The 13,101-nt window shown below is 41.9% G+C and overlaps 2 protein-coding genes across 2 annotated transcripts in view; both read left to right on the top strand.

The window, feature by feature from the left end:
• Positions 1-255: 255 nt before the first annotated feature.
• LOC142886656 (cytosolic phospholipase A2 gamma-like) lies at positions 256-7,615 on the top strand. The gene is made up of 14 exons (XM_076023707.1): positions 256-434; positions 1,059-1,169; positions 1,547-1,689; positions 1,823-2,009; positions 2,083-2,188; positions 2,286-2,426; positions 2,920-2,976; positions 3,105-3,233; positions 3,853-3,999; positions 4,122-4,202; positions 4,305-4,459; positions 5,450-5,621; positions 6,343-6,530; positions 7,035-7,615. Exons 1-14 carry the CDS (start codon positions 408-410, stop codon positions 7,077-7,079), a joined length of 1,689 nt encoding a protein of 562 aa, XP_075879822.1. The 5' UTR covers positions 256-407; the 3' UTR covers positions 7,080-7,615.
• Positions 7,616-9,543: 1,928 nt separating this feature from the next.
• The window catches only part of LOC142886650 (carbonic anhydrase-related protein 10-like), a 90,202-nt gene continuing 86,644 nt past the window's right edge, over positions 9,544-13,101 (top strand). The window contains exon 1 of the mRNA XM_076023701.1: positions 9,544-10,024. Coding sequence (XP_075879816.1) covers positions 9,964-10,024 — 61 coding nt within the window. The 5' untranslated portion in view covers positions 9,544-9,963. The remainder of the gene's footprint in view (positions 10,025-13,101) is intronic.

Raw genomic sequence — 13,101 nt, 5'->3', positions numbered from 1 at the left:
CTTGATGAATCATTTTAGAGACACGCTTACACATATCCACTCAGAATGTATGGTCAGAAATACACAACAAGTCAAAAGTTTGGACACACCCAATGAAATTAATATTTTTTCTCTTTCATTCTTATGACGATTGACATTGCAGTTTCTCACTTAAGGCATCAAAACTATGTATGAACACACATGGAATTATGTATCCTGCTCAACTAGAGTATGTCAGACGAATCCACAGGCATCGTCGGGCAGATTTGCTTGGGCGTGCCCCTTGTTTAGCTGTTAGGGGGAACTTCTCACAAGCTGTAAAGGGTTAAACATTTGTGCGGCTGCCATGCAAGGCGGAGCAACAGGCTTTTTAAGCCGCGCTGCTTTGGCTCTCCGCTGTAGGAGTGCTGGTGGAGGCTGAGGAGAACATGGAGGGAAACGCAGATGCTCGTCAGGTAAGAGATGCAAAGATGGGACAGTGTGTGTTTTTCAGTGGCAGCTGACCCTAACCCTAGTGACATAAACTTGGGGGTTTTATTCACTTAGTCTCCTGTGATAGCTATTTCTACTTTGCCCCTGCTTGTGTAGACATCACACCTCTTTAATTCTCACTTCTAGTTTCCCACAGTACTCTCCTGTTGTGCTCTAGCCCATTTCCCGTGGCATGACTGCCGAACCACCTTTGAACCATTTGTTCTTGAACCAGTTGCCCTTCCCCCTTTTACCCGCATGCATAAAACCTGACTGTTCCCTTCTTCTGAACACACACGCTGAGCCTGTCTCGGGTGCGTGTCCGGAGCTCCGTAATAAAACTCTCAGAAGACTCTGCATTCCTCTCACAGATCTCTATTTTTCCACCACACTCTGACTAGACTAGACTGATGAAAATACACACTTAAGAGTGTCAACAGGCATGCTGAACGCAAACCTGTCACCCAGCTGAAAACCTTTGAAATGCGTCAGCAAATGATAAATTACAATCAAAAACTTGCACGTCAATTAGGAATTTTACTTGTGGGATTTGTACGTTTCTCGTGAATGAATTGACTTTTATTTGTGCTGCTGTCTTTTCCTTTCAGAGTCCCATCCGTCAGTCTGGGTCTCTGTGTGCTGGTGAGAAGGACTATGTTAACAAGAGGAAACAAATCGTGTTGGAGTCGCTCAAGGGCCTCGGCATCAACTCCACCGCAGTAAGATGGAGGCATTTTTACCAAGTGCCAACTCATGGAACGTCTCACTCTTTCCTAGTTGCAAGCAGTTGACAAATGCTCTACATGACTAAACACTCTGTCTTAATAACGAAAAAAATGTTCCCGGATTTTTTTTTTAATTATTATTTAAGAATGGACCCAAGGAAGATTAGCTGGCGTTCTGATGGCCCCCCTCGATGGGTCTCTTTTGGGGATCCAAAATATTACTAAAATATAACTAAACTAAACCTTGATTGATTTGTGGCCTAAAACTGAAACAACAAAAAGCACACACACAAATGTTGTTTCTTTTGTCTAATAATGGTTGTTGAATTTTGAGAAGTTTCTAACACATTGTTTCCTCATCTGCTGTCTAGGACGACGTTCCCCACATCGCTCTGTTGTCCCCAGGTGGGGGTCAGAGGTCAGCTGTGGCTTTAATGGGCGCCCTTCATCAGATGGAGGCGGATGGCCTGCTGGGCACTTTGCTCTACTTAGGAGGGATTTCTGGGTCAACATGGTGGGAAGGACATTTATTGGCTAATATTCAATGTTCTTACCAAACTGATGGACCAATCTAATACGTAAACATTGTTTTTCTTCCCCAGAAAGGACTTCTTTTTTTTTTCTTGACATATGTGCTCTTCTGTCAGGTCCATGTCCCTCCTGTACAGTGACCCAGAGTGGAGCACCAACATGAGCAAGTCCATCGCCAAGCTGTCCACCTCAGAAGTGAGCGTGGAGGAGACTCTGGCCTGGCTGGGGCAGAAAGCGGATGACGAGGACTTTTCCCTCAGTCATGTCTGGGGGGCGATGACCTCTACTGGGATCATGAAACAGGTACGGAGGCGACCAAACAGGTTTTCTCCAGCGACAGGACGTTTGCCCACGATCTCTCTTGTCTCCCTGTCAGCTGGACGTACGTTGTCTCTCGGGTGACGCTCACAGGAACGCCTCCAACCCCTACCCCGTCTACTGCGCCATTGAGAAGCACTGCTTGAAACACGGACCCATCGAGGGTTTTTGTCTTCTTATGCACACCCCTCATTGAGGCATTGATGTGGATGAGCTACTTAGTCATTTTGCTGAATGTGACAAAGATTATTTGTCCCACAGGGAAGTGGTTTGAGTTTACTCCTCACGAGGCCGGCTTCACAGAGATGGGGCTTTTTGTTGAAACCTCTCTCCTGGGCAGCAAATTCCAAGCTGGAGGGTTGCTGGAGAAGCAGAGTGAGATGGACATGGTGGAGCTACAAGGTGCCGCATTCACGACGCTGCGAAGCAAACAGTTCTGTTTAGGGGAAGGAGCTAGCAACCATTTCATGAGTGCTGTGATGATTTGGCGTACTTCATTTTCTACAGCTGCCACCACAGACAGCAAATGTTTTTGAAACACTGTGTCAGTCAAAATCACTAAATTAGTCCCAACCCAACTCACCAACATTACCGTCAAAATAGCAATTTAGCACCACAAAAATTTTGTGTAGCCTAAAAACTAAATTTGCATACACTGAGAATCAATGGACCATATATTTATTCATCTATTTAATTATTTAATTATTCATTTATTTATTTTCACAACATGTGGCCAACATGAGGACAACAAACACAGGAACCTGATGAGTACATTTAATTGACTAAAGCCTTACTGGACTTGTTGGCTCTGCATTTCATCACCAAACTTATACTAAATTAGATGCATTCGTTTGCATGTTTGTGTTCAATAATAATATTTCAAAAACCTTGGCAGGAATTCTTGGCTCTGCACTGGCCGACTTGGAAACTGACATAGAGACATTGAAACACAGTAAGCATCGTCTGATGTGAATCAAGCGAAAAACTATGAAGTTAAACTCTACCTCAGATACTCTCCAGGACGTGACTTGCTGTGTGTGTGTGTGTGTGTGTGTGTGTGTGTGTGTGTGTGTGTTCCAGTGGCTGCCGAAGAAGGCCTGCATCGTGTATACAAATTCCTAGATCACCTGTTGGATCTGCTCAAAGACCGCTTTAAGGATCATCCTCATGCTCTTTATGCCCTGGATGCTTTGAAGAAAATACTTTATGGTAAAGTTGCGGTTTGTTTGTTTGTTTGTTGTCGTCATTTATTTTAAATTTTGGGAGACAAAAAATTAAGACTCGAACATCCAACCAAAGGGGGAAAAAGGTAAGTAAGCAAGTAAGATGAAGTAAGTCATCAATTACAACACTGACTTTCATCTCTGTATAATATTTAGACTTGTCAGCCAATTTGTAAACATTCATGTTAATGGAAAACACACACAAACACAGCACTAATACACACACACATGCACGTACACATCCCCACCAGCCCGTGCTCACATTTAGATAAATTCTATGAAACCGCAACATGAAAAAAATCCTACCACAGATATAACAGTGACCCTTTAATATGGACCCAAACACATCGCGGGCAAAATACAGTATAATTACACTGCGGGCCAAATTTGGCCTGCGGGCCAGATTTTAACACCTGTGGCTTAGGCGGTTCACTGACCTTTCATCTGCTTTGCGCATTAAATCCATTTATTTTGATAGCAAGAAAATTTACAAGATGACAGCCACAGATATCCAGGCAGGGACGCCTCAATTTTTGCTGTATCTGTGGTCAAAGGACAACGGGAAATGCCTGATTTACAATGCATGACATTCCTATCTTCTGCAGAGATTTTACATCGTCAAGATACTGTGCTGTGGGCGTCCATGACTCCGGAGGAGAGAAAGCATCAGTCTCAGCAGCTGAGCAATGAGATGCTGGTGGCAGCTGAGGACTGGAGCCAAAACCTGGAGGATGGACCTTTGAAATCGAAGGGTCAGGAGAAGAGCCAGACTGAACTTGAAAATTAAAAAAATAAAATAAAATTTGGCATGAAGTAAGATATAAACAAACTTGATTAACAAAATAATTTTTTTTTGTTTTTGCTTTTCACACAGTAACACTAATTTGGAAACTGTTCCCTCTGATGAAGAACTGGGAGTGGGGCACCACTGCAAGTTTTCTCTACCAGTACAAGGGTGAGAAAGCACCTTATCAATATCCAATAAACCACAACAAGTACAAAAAATTGTGTACACTTCTAGATGAACAGGCTTTTACTGTGTTACTGTGCTGGACAGATCCCAGCGTTCCTTCCTGCTTCCAGTCGAAAGAGAACCTCCACCTGATAGATGCGGGCCTGCACATCAACACACCCTACCCTCCATTTCTGGGAGAGAAGAGAGAGATTGACCTCATCATCACACCAGAGTTCAGCGCTGGAGAAATGTTCGAGGTATGAAAACTGTGTGTGAATTGGTCCTTATAGGCCTTCGATTACATATGTCCTGCTCCATGTTCCAGGAACCAGGACAAAAACGTGGAGACTGCTCAAAGTTTCATGCAGTTTAAACCAAAAGTTCATTTATTAATGAATAAATGAACAGAAAGAAAAGACTATCAGTGATCAGCATGTGTCGTGACGTGGATGCATGAAAGTCTATTGTTTTTAAGTGTGTAACATTTCAGCTTGTTACACACACACACACACACACACACACACACACACACACACACACACATACACACATTATGAAGTATATAAATTAATACAAATGATATGAACTGATACAAAGTAAAAAAACAAAAAACAAACATGTTCCTTCAACTTCTGCCATCGACATTCAGCTGAAACAGATGGTAACAAGACAATTTATTTGTATATGCATATGTATATACATATTTATATATACAAATATGTATATTTTTTAGCAATAACATAATATGTCACGTCAATACAAAAAGTTCATTAAAAAAAATGTTTTTATTAATTTAAATCTCTCTCTCTCTCTGTATATATACACATATATATACACTACACATATATATGCATATGCATATATGTGTTTGTGTGTGTGTGTGTGTGTGTGTGTGTGTGTGTGTGTGTGTGTTTGTGTGTTTGTGTGTTTTCTTGTTTACATAAGATCATAAAAAAAAAAAAATCCAAAAATCTTTTCGTTGGTAATAATCAATTTTATTTTACAGTTGGTATGATAATCATGTGTATCAAGTGGGGTGTCAGAAAACACGATTGAGATTTATCATTTTGAATGCAATATACTTTCTCACCATTAGAGGCAAAATCAAATGCAATGGGCCTTTAAAATGTACCAAACTGAAACAGATGGGATAGCTACTTTTACGCTGTCTGTCACATAGAGCTGTGTCCAAGTGTCCCTGTCTGAGGATAAAACAAGCAAATGTCCACCTTTTGCTTCTTTCACAGACCCTGACTCTAACCAGTGAATATGCCGCACATTTGGGGAAACCTTTCCCAGCGATAGACGCCAAGATCCTGGAGGACAGAGAGTGGCCGAAGGACTGCTACGTGTTGGAGGGGAAAGACCAGGAGCCCACCATCGTTTACATGCCGCTCTTCAATAGACGGAACTGCAAAGGTCTGCTACACCCACACGGAGTCTCACTCTGAGAGCAGGATTGCTCCGGGCCGAAAACACATTGTGGTTCCACAAATGGCATGATTTAAGCAGAAACAGTTTATGTCAGGTGTTATGTAACAGGCAAGTGAAACAAATTTATGCTGAGTCACCAATACCCACCTCTGAAACTGGGTTTGCAATAATACCAGCAGATGTACCATTTAACATTTATAAGTTATATACATTTTTGATTTTTAAAAAAAAAATCTTTGGTATTATTAATAATACTTTCACCTCTTAATTTTACTCCTGAGCAACCCACTAAAGTCAAGTTCATCTGAAAGTAAGTGTTAGTTGACATCAGTGTTTTGTAGATTCTGTTTTATCAAAGATGAAAAAAATGAAATGACAGGAGAGACAGCGTGTTCTCGCAGTATGAGATCAGACGTGTTGTTATCAAAACATGCTTGCAAGATCAAAACCGACTCTAGTTTGAAAGTTAAAAAAAAAAACTAAAACTAAAATGTTAACATGACGGAAACAAAGAGTCAGAAATTATTCCCAAAGATGCACACACGACAGGCATATCCTTCTGACATGTTCTGGAGTTGTCACAAAGATTCAGTGAGCCTCCCTATATAAACATGTAGGGTTGTTTCAAATGAACTGTCGCTGTGTTGCAACACTGCTTCCCTTTGAAGAACGTGTCACGTAACGGGACGTCAACTCATCCCTACAGATGCAGCGGAGGTTAAGGCCAGGATGAAGGAGTTCTCCACCTTCCAGCTTCCCTACAGTAAGCAGAAGATCCACGACCTGGCAGAGATAGCCAAAGCCAACATACTGAACAACAAGAAGACTCTGCTGCAGGAGATTAAAAAGGCCGCTCTCCGAAAGCAGAGCCGTAATGAGCGCCAAGCAAAGCCAGTGCGTAAGTCACGACTCACAACTAAACGGTGCAATTGTACTGTGTGTTGTCAGCTGTGTGCAAGAGATGAAAACGGTATTTAAAAACTAGAGTCTGAACAATATTTCTGTGTGTGAGTGTGTAATGCTTAGATTACAGTGCCTAACATATTCATATTGCGTGCTTGTCATCTCCATTCTCAGTTCAAGTGTTATAAAATGCTGGTAGGTCTTAGTCAAGAGATATGCCACGTTATGCTGTTGGTCAACACCATAGAACAGGTGGATCCCACACCAAGCCAGAACCCCCGATCCCACAAAATAAAATAATTATAAAACATTACTCTTCTTCATTACGTCTACTTTCAGTGCTAATATTTGGGCCTGACGCTGTGAGTTAGTCTGCCATGAGCAAACTGTTTGTGCAATCTCATCCCACAACTTGTTTGTGTGTGAGTGTGTGTGCTTGTGTGTATGCTGAGTGTCAAAAGCTAACACTTTCTCTTCTCTCTGCCTCTGTTCCAGGAAAGTGTGAGATTTCGGCTTGCTGATTTCTGTTGGGGTTTCTAATGAGCAGAGGTTTTCATTCTGATGCCTGTTTTTTTTTATTTTAAATCCTGTATTGAAGGGGAAAATCATGATAGTGTCACTGAGTCCTACCTGTTGAAAAGAAGATGTTGTGCTTTAGGGTAAAATCTATAAATCGGGGTGGGCAAACTTTTGGGCTCAGGGGCCACATTGACTTTTAAAAATTGAATTTAAACATAAATTTGTCAGCTGTTATTCTTGTTTTTATTTCTGCAAACATGCGTCTACCGTCTTATTACAACTCCAGCATTGTTTCTCTCTTTTTTTTTTTTTTTTGAAATCCTGTATTGAAGGGGGAAATCATGATAGTGTCACTGAGTCCTACCTGTTGAAATGTCTATATCTATATCTATATATATATATATATAAAAAATCTATAAATCGGGGTGGGCAAACTTTTTGGCTCAGGGGCCACATTGACTTTTAAAAATTGATTGACGGGCTGGGCGAGCGCCCAATGCATACATATCGAGCATAATTAACATAAATTAACATAAACATAATTTTGTCAGCTGTTATTCTTGTTTTTATCTGCAAACATGCGTCTATCGTCTTTTTACAACTCCAGCATTGTTTCTCTCTCAAAAAAAATTAATTGTTTTCCAACATGTTATTTTGGAAAAATTGTCGAACACTTTGAACAATAAAAATCAAAAATTCAAAAGATTCTTTTGTAGCATTCATTTTTCAAATATTAAAAAAGGACAGTGTTAATGCTTACATTCACTTTTAGTGGGAACAGTTAATCAATTGCCTGTTGACCTGGTGTCGCCGGTTATGACGTAATGTTTATTTTAAGTTGTGATCGGCTATATATGACCTGCGTAGTGTTTTATTTTTGAAAGGACGGAAATATTTTCCGTTGATTTTATTTCAGATTTCCTGTCTGGTGCGATCTGCTCTGTTGAGCTTGATGGGATTTAGCAACTGTTTGTAAGGCAAATGCGTCATCTAGTGGGATGCAAGATATTACAGGACAAGTTCAAATGGATGCAGTCATAATTATATAATTTGCGCAACTCTGTCAATTTTCAGCGGACGGATTAAGAAGACCCACGGGCCGGATGTGACCCGCGGGCCGTAGTTTTCCCCACGTCTGCTATTAATAAATGTCTCTGTCTTGCACAACATGCTTGGACCTCCTGTAGAATCACAATTTTTCAAGCACATTTTAGGGAGAATAACTTCCAACTGCACACTTATGCAAAGGAAATATGTGCAACCAAATCCCACCGGTTGCATCATGAAGATCACTTTATAGATTACTTTTACGATGTGTTGAAATTTTAATTCAAAAGGAGATGAGCCATTCGGGATCAGGCAATATTTCCACACTTAAGAATTTAGACATTTTTCTAGTCCTCAGTTGCCTTCATTTATTTATTTTTGAAGAAAATCATGTCGAAATAATGTTTACCCCCGCTTATTAGACAATTTTACTTTGACTTTCATTTCATGGTTTTCCTCCAATTCCTCCCTTCAACTCCCTTCCATACCACAACAAACACACAGCAAATACCCTGATGTTGTTTCAATCCAACTTAATGTCCACCTTCAGAATTGGAGAAGGAGCAAATAACAGGCATGACTTCTCACACCATCACTGACTGAAACCTAAAAAGCGCGTGGGGAGGCAGTACAGGCCGCAACTACTCTGAATGCCCCCAGTGAACCCATTCCAAACATTAATTTTGTGGTGTGAACTGTCTTCTGTTTCCTTACACTAGCCCCCACTAGTGTAAGGAAGAGCAGGGAGTGATTTACTTTCACACTCAAAACTAAACGTCTGAATATGTTTGCAGTGTTGTCAGTGTTCCTTAATACGCCATTGGACATCATTGACTGTGACCCTGACAAAAAATAAAATAAAATTAAAATTAAAAAAAAAAATGCTAATTGCTCTCTCAACGGATAGAATGTGGTGTTGTGTATGGTGTGCCATGTCATGTGCCACATTTTACGATCGTCACAACCGGCAGTGATTTGGCCATATAGTACCTCAGAATCGACACCAGATGGCGGTGTATATCAACAAAAACGAGAACGCGTTTCCGCGTCAGGTGCAGCAGATGCACAAATTGATCCAGACCACCTGCTAAATCAAAGCGTGGCCACGACTTGTATTTTGTTTGCACACGAGCCAAAATTAAACCAAGGCTGACCGTTAAATAAAACAAAACGATTTGTGTGAGGCGTGCTGTGTTTACAAACGCATTGGCTACACATAAAGAGGTTTAAGTGGGACTTTCTTTTTTTTTTCATTTTCATTTTCATTTTCATTAACTTTTTGGGGACATTCTAGTTTCCAGGCCAAAACAGCTGGTTTAGCTCCCTGGTGCAGCGCTGTCAATGGGCTGCACCGCGCAGGGAAGTTTCCTGATCGGCTGCAGAAGAGCGAGCGGCGCGCCACGAGCAGCCACGCGCTCCCAAGGAAGACTGGGGGGGAAAAAACAAAAGAAGAAACAGGAGAGAGAGAGAGAGAGAGAGAGAGAGAGAGAGAGATGCTCCGTTTGGCAGCTCGCACGTCCTCAGCGCGGACCGGCAGAGACGCCAAGAAACGGGCAGCAGCTACCGAGGAGTAGAGTTAACGCGCATACCAAAAAGAAAGGGGGGGTGGGAGAAAAAAAAATATGCTGAGCGAACGCGAGGGGGACGCGAAGGTGGACGACGTTGCGAGGACGGCTCTTCTCTTCCCGCGCGGCTCCGCACCGTCCCTGCGCCCCGCCGAGGAGGGACGGAGGTAGACACACAGGAGGAAACTAGAGAGGCTTGGAAAAAATGTTCAAAGTTAGGCCGTGTCGTCCCTCAGCAAGTGCGACCGCCGTCCCACAGCAGCTGCAGAAGATGAACAGGAACTGAACGAAGGATGCCTGTCGTGTGGGATATATCTGTGATTTTGCCAATATGGATCATCTGCACGTCGTCAGGTAAGCAGTACGCTTCGAAGCAGAGGCGCGGAAACGCATCTAGTTGAACCGGGATTTAAACCAAAAAAAAAAAAAAAAATGAAGGAAAGTGTCGCCGCACAATTGGCCGATACACTTTATTCGTGATAATGATAGTTTTACTTTTTTAATGCTTTTGAAAATTGCCTGGTTTTGTCATCGTTGTCGCTGTGAAACGGACTGTCTTCCCGTTATAGACTCCTTTTTTTTCTGTCATTTACACCTAATGAGGGGTGTACCTTCTGACACACACACACACACACACACACACACACACACTTGGTATCATTCACAACCAAGAAATCTGAGGGAAGGAAAAAAAAAAAAAAGAAAACTATTGGCGCCTCTTTTGATCACGAGCCACTCACGCGCGCCGCAGCCCCGCGCCCCGCGCACGGTGCAAATTTTATTTGACGACAATTACTGCCTACATGACAACATACATGAGATCCATCCGCAGAGACCCGGCGGCGCTGGGATGAGTCGTGCAGCCGGCAGAACACTGTGTACCGCTGAGGGGTGATGCCTGACAGTAACTTGTCATGGTGACACTTAATAAGGGACCAACGAATCAAGGATTTGATGTCAAGGTACACTTTCAAAGATCCAGGTGTAAAATACCTGGCTTGTCACATTCATCAGTCTAGCGCTCGAGCGATGGGAATATTTCATTTCTAAAGCGCAATGTTGTCCCCCCCCCTCTCCCCCATTTTCACCCAAGCGTTGAAATAAGTTTTTATAGAAGCTTTGAGAAGTGAATAACAGTCAGGGCTACGTTGGTGGCCAGATTAGAGTTTCAAAGAGTATTAGTCGTAGAGTTTCAGGGACGTGTAAATTAGAGAGAACAACCATAACTCTCGAAAATGAGTGTATTCCTCAAAATTCCGACAGCAATGCAGCTAGCTAGCTAGCCCATTTCGAAAGCCCGCCCCCTGAGCAGCCTGAAAGGAGGCTTCAGCTAAAGGATGTCCACAAGAATCATCATCTTCTTCTCCACGCCCCGAGTGCAGGCTGGACACCAATAGTGGCCACTTTCAGTATTACAACCACAATACAGTAGCTCGTGGGTCTCAGAAATAATTTCCTGTTGCAAAGCCAATTATCACTCTTAATTACTATCAATCAGCTTGAGTGATCTGTCGCTGAAGTTAATAAAGGTGTGTGTGTGTGTGTGTGTGTGTGTGTGTGTGTGTGTGTGTGTGTGTGTGAACAATTAAACCTGAAGTGTAAGGTTGGAGCCCTCAGGGTAAACATGAAAGATTTGGTTGGTCATTGAAAATCGAAACGTATTGCTCAAAATCCTTTTCACCCGTGCTGTGACGAGGAACCATCTTCAAATGAAGCGGCCATATTATTTTTATTAAGTTTACTGTGACACAAAGAGTCAGAGACCCTTTAAAAAAAAGAAAAAGAAAAAAGCCTTCAGCTCCCAGTGATTGCTTTGTCAAATTCAATACGTGGAAACAGAACAATTCTAAGAGTTCTGTTTGTAAAAACTGCATACAGCTGCAATAGAAAAGGCAGATTGACCAGACCTGCTATCTTACATGTCGCAGGTGTGATTAATTAGTACTGATATCTTGTTTTTAAGAGCAAGCAAGTGGATATGCCCATAGGAATATGTTGCGGATTGGAAGTTTCAAAGGTTTTCAAAACCAAATTTATTCATATCAGCCTTAGGCAAATGTTATATTTGCATAAGTAAGGACCTACCTATTTTCAATAGACAAGCAGCTATTAAACCTTTAATGGTGTCATATTCCGCCTCAGCTTGTGCTCATGTTTATTGTCCTCCTGTTGCATCCCAGGCCTCTGGTTCGCATCTCGTCATTCCTGTCACTTCCACTTGAGGGCCCTGAGCAAGAGGGGGGCTTGTTTTCAAGGCTGCATTATAGGAGGAGGGACCTAGGGGCTACACGTTTCTCAATGCTCTCCCAGCTGCCCAGCACACTGTCACATGAATTCCCCCTGTCCTGTCTTGTAGGTGCCAGTCAACAGCAGCCAGATTTCATCTGCTTGGCTACAAGACCTGACTTATGATTTATTAGATTGGCGTCTTTGGTCATTTTCCCTTACGATAAGTTTCAATGATGAAGGTGTTTTGTCCATTAACATGATGTCAAGTCAGGCTGCATCTATATATATATATCTTTCTATGTATGAGGGCTCTTAATTTTTGTTTGCCTTGCTTTTTTTTCTTTCTAGTGTTTTTGCATATAATTATATCTATCTATCTACCATTTTGAAGCGAAAACCTTTAAAATATGAATTTCTCCACCCACCACGTAGCGTCCAACTGTTAGTAGTGGCATGGCTTCTGGCAGCGTGAGTTCTTGCTGCTGAAAGCTCCGTATGTCAAAGTTTTCATAAACAGATTAGCACAGTGACATATTGACAGATCATGTGGTGGTTTCAACGAAGGTTTTTTTTTTTTTTTTTGCGACTGCTAATCCTACCAGATATACTGTGCATGTTTATATGTATATATCTATAATCTATGCTCAAGAGCACAGAATTACATTTCCGATGGTATTGGCTATAGATACTATGAGCTTCTGCCAGATTATTTGTGCAGGCGAGTGTCAGCAAAATATGTAGGAGAATGTTCTGATGCTGTCCAGTGTGGGTGAAAAAAGAGGAGAATTGATTTTTTTTTTGTCTCTGTGTTAAATATGTTCATAGTATCAAGCTAAAGTGCACAAGCTGGTGATTATGTAATTTTGTTTTTAAGCAAACGTTGAAGTTGGTGAATTTTTCTTTTTTTCCCCAACTCTTGAAAGGCTGAGTTGCTCTGACACCTGGTTTGTTGAATTTTAATCTTATACTGCCAAGAAGCTCACACATGGTCGTCCCAGTTTCCTCCACGTATTCCTTGACTGCAAACTCCTCACTGGGCAGTTATGTCGCCACAGAGCCGTCACCACCGGGATCATAGCGACTAATTATTAAGCAAATAATGTGCAACAGTGACATCTTCTTGGCTCTCGCATCGGCTGGACGAAATCGCCTCTTGGCTCATCATATTTGGAGCCAGGCCGCCAGATAAAACGTCTCCCAAA

This window comes from Nelusetta ayraudi, unplaced genomic scaffold, assembly GCF_046127955.1.
Source record: "Nelusetta ayraudi isolate G7.1 ecotype Tasmania unplaced genomic scaffold, CSIRO-AGI_Nayr_v1 ptg000016l, whole genome shotgun sequence".
Classification (NCBI taxonomy): Eukaryota; Metazoa; Chordata; class Actinopteri; order Tetraodontiformes; family Monacanthidae; genus Nelusetta; species Nelusetta ayraudi.
This window is presented reverse-complemented; position numbering and strand designations above follow the sequence as displayed.

Bases quoted from the DNA above. Each gene is read 5' to 3' on its own strand.
- LOC142886656 (XM_076023707.1), top strand. From the start codon at position 408: ATGGAGGGAAACGCAGATGCTCGTCAG. The intron at 2,189-2,285 runs GTTTTTGTCTTC...TTTGTCCCACAG, and splicing joins GAAACACGGACCCATCGAGG to GGAAGTGGTTTGAGTTTACT. The intron at 4,203-4,304 runs GTGAGAAAGCAC...TGTGCTGGACAG, and splicing joins TTTTCTCTACCAGTACAAGG to ATCCCAGCGTTCCTTCCTGC.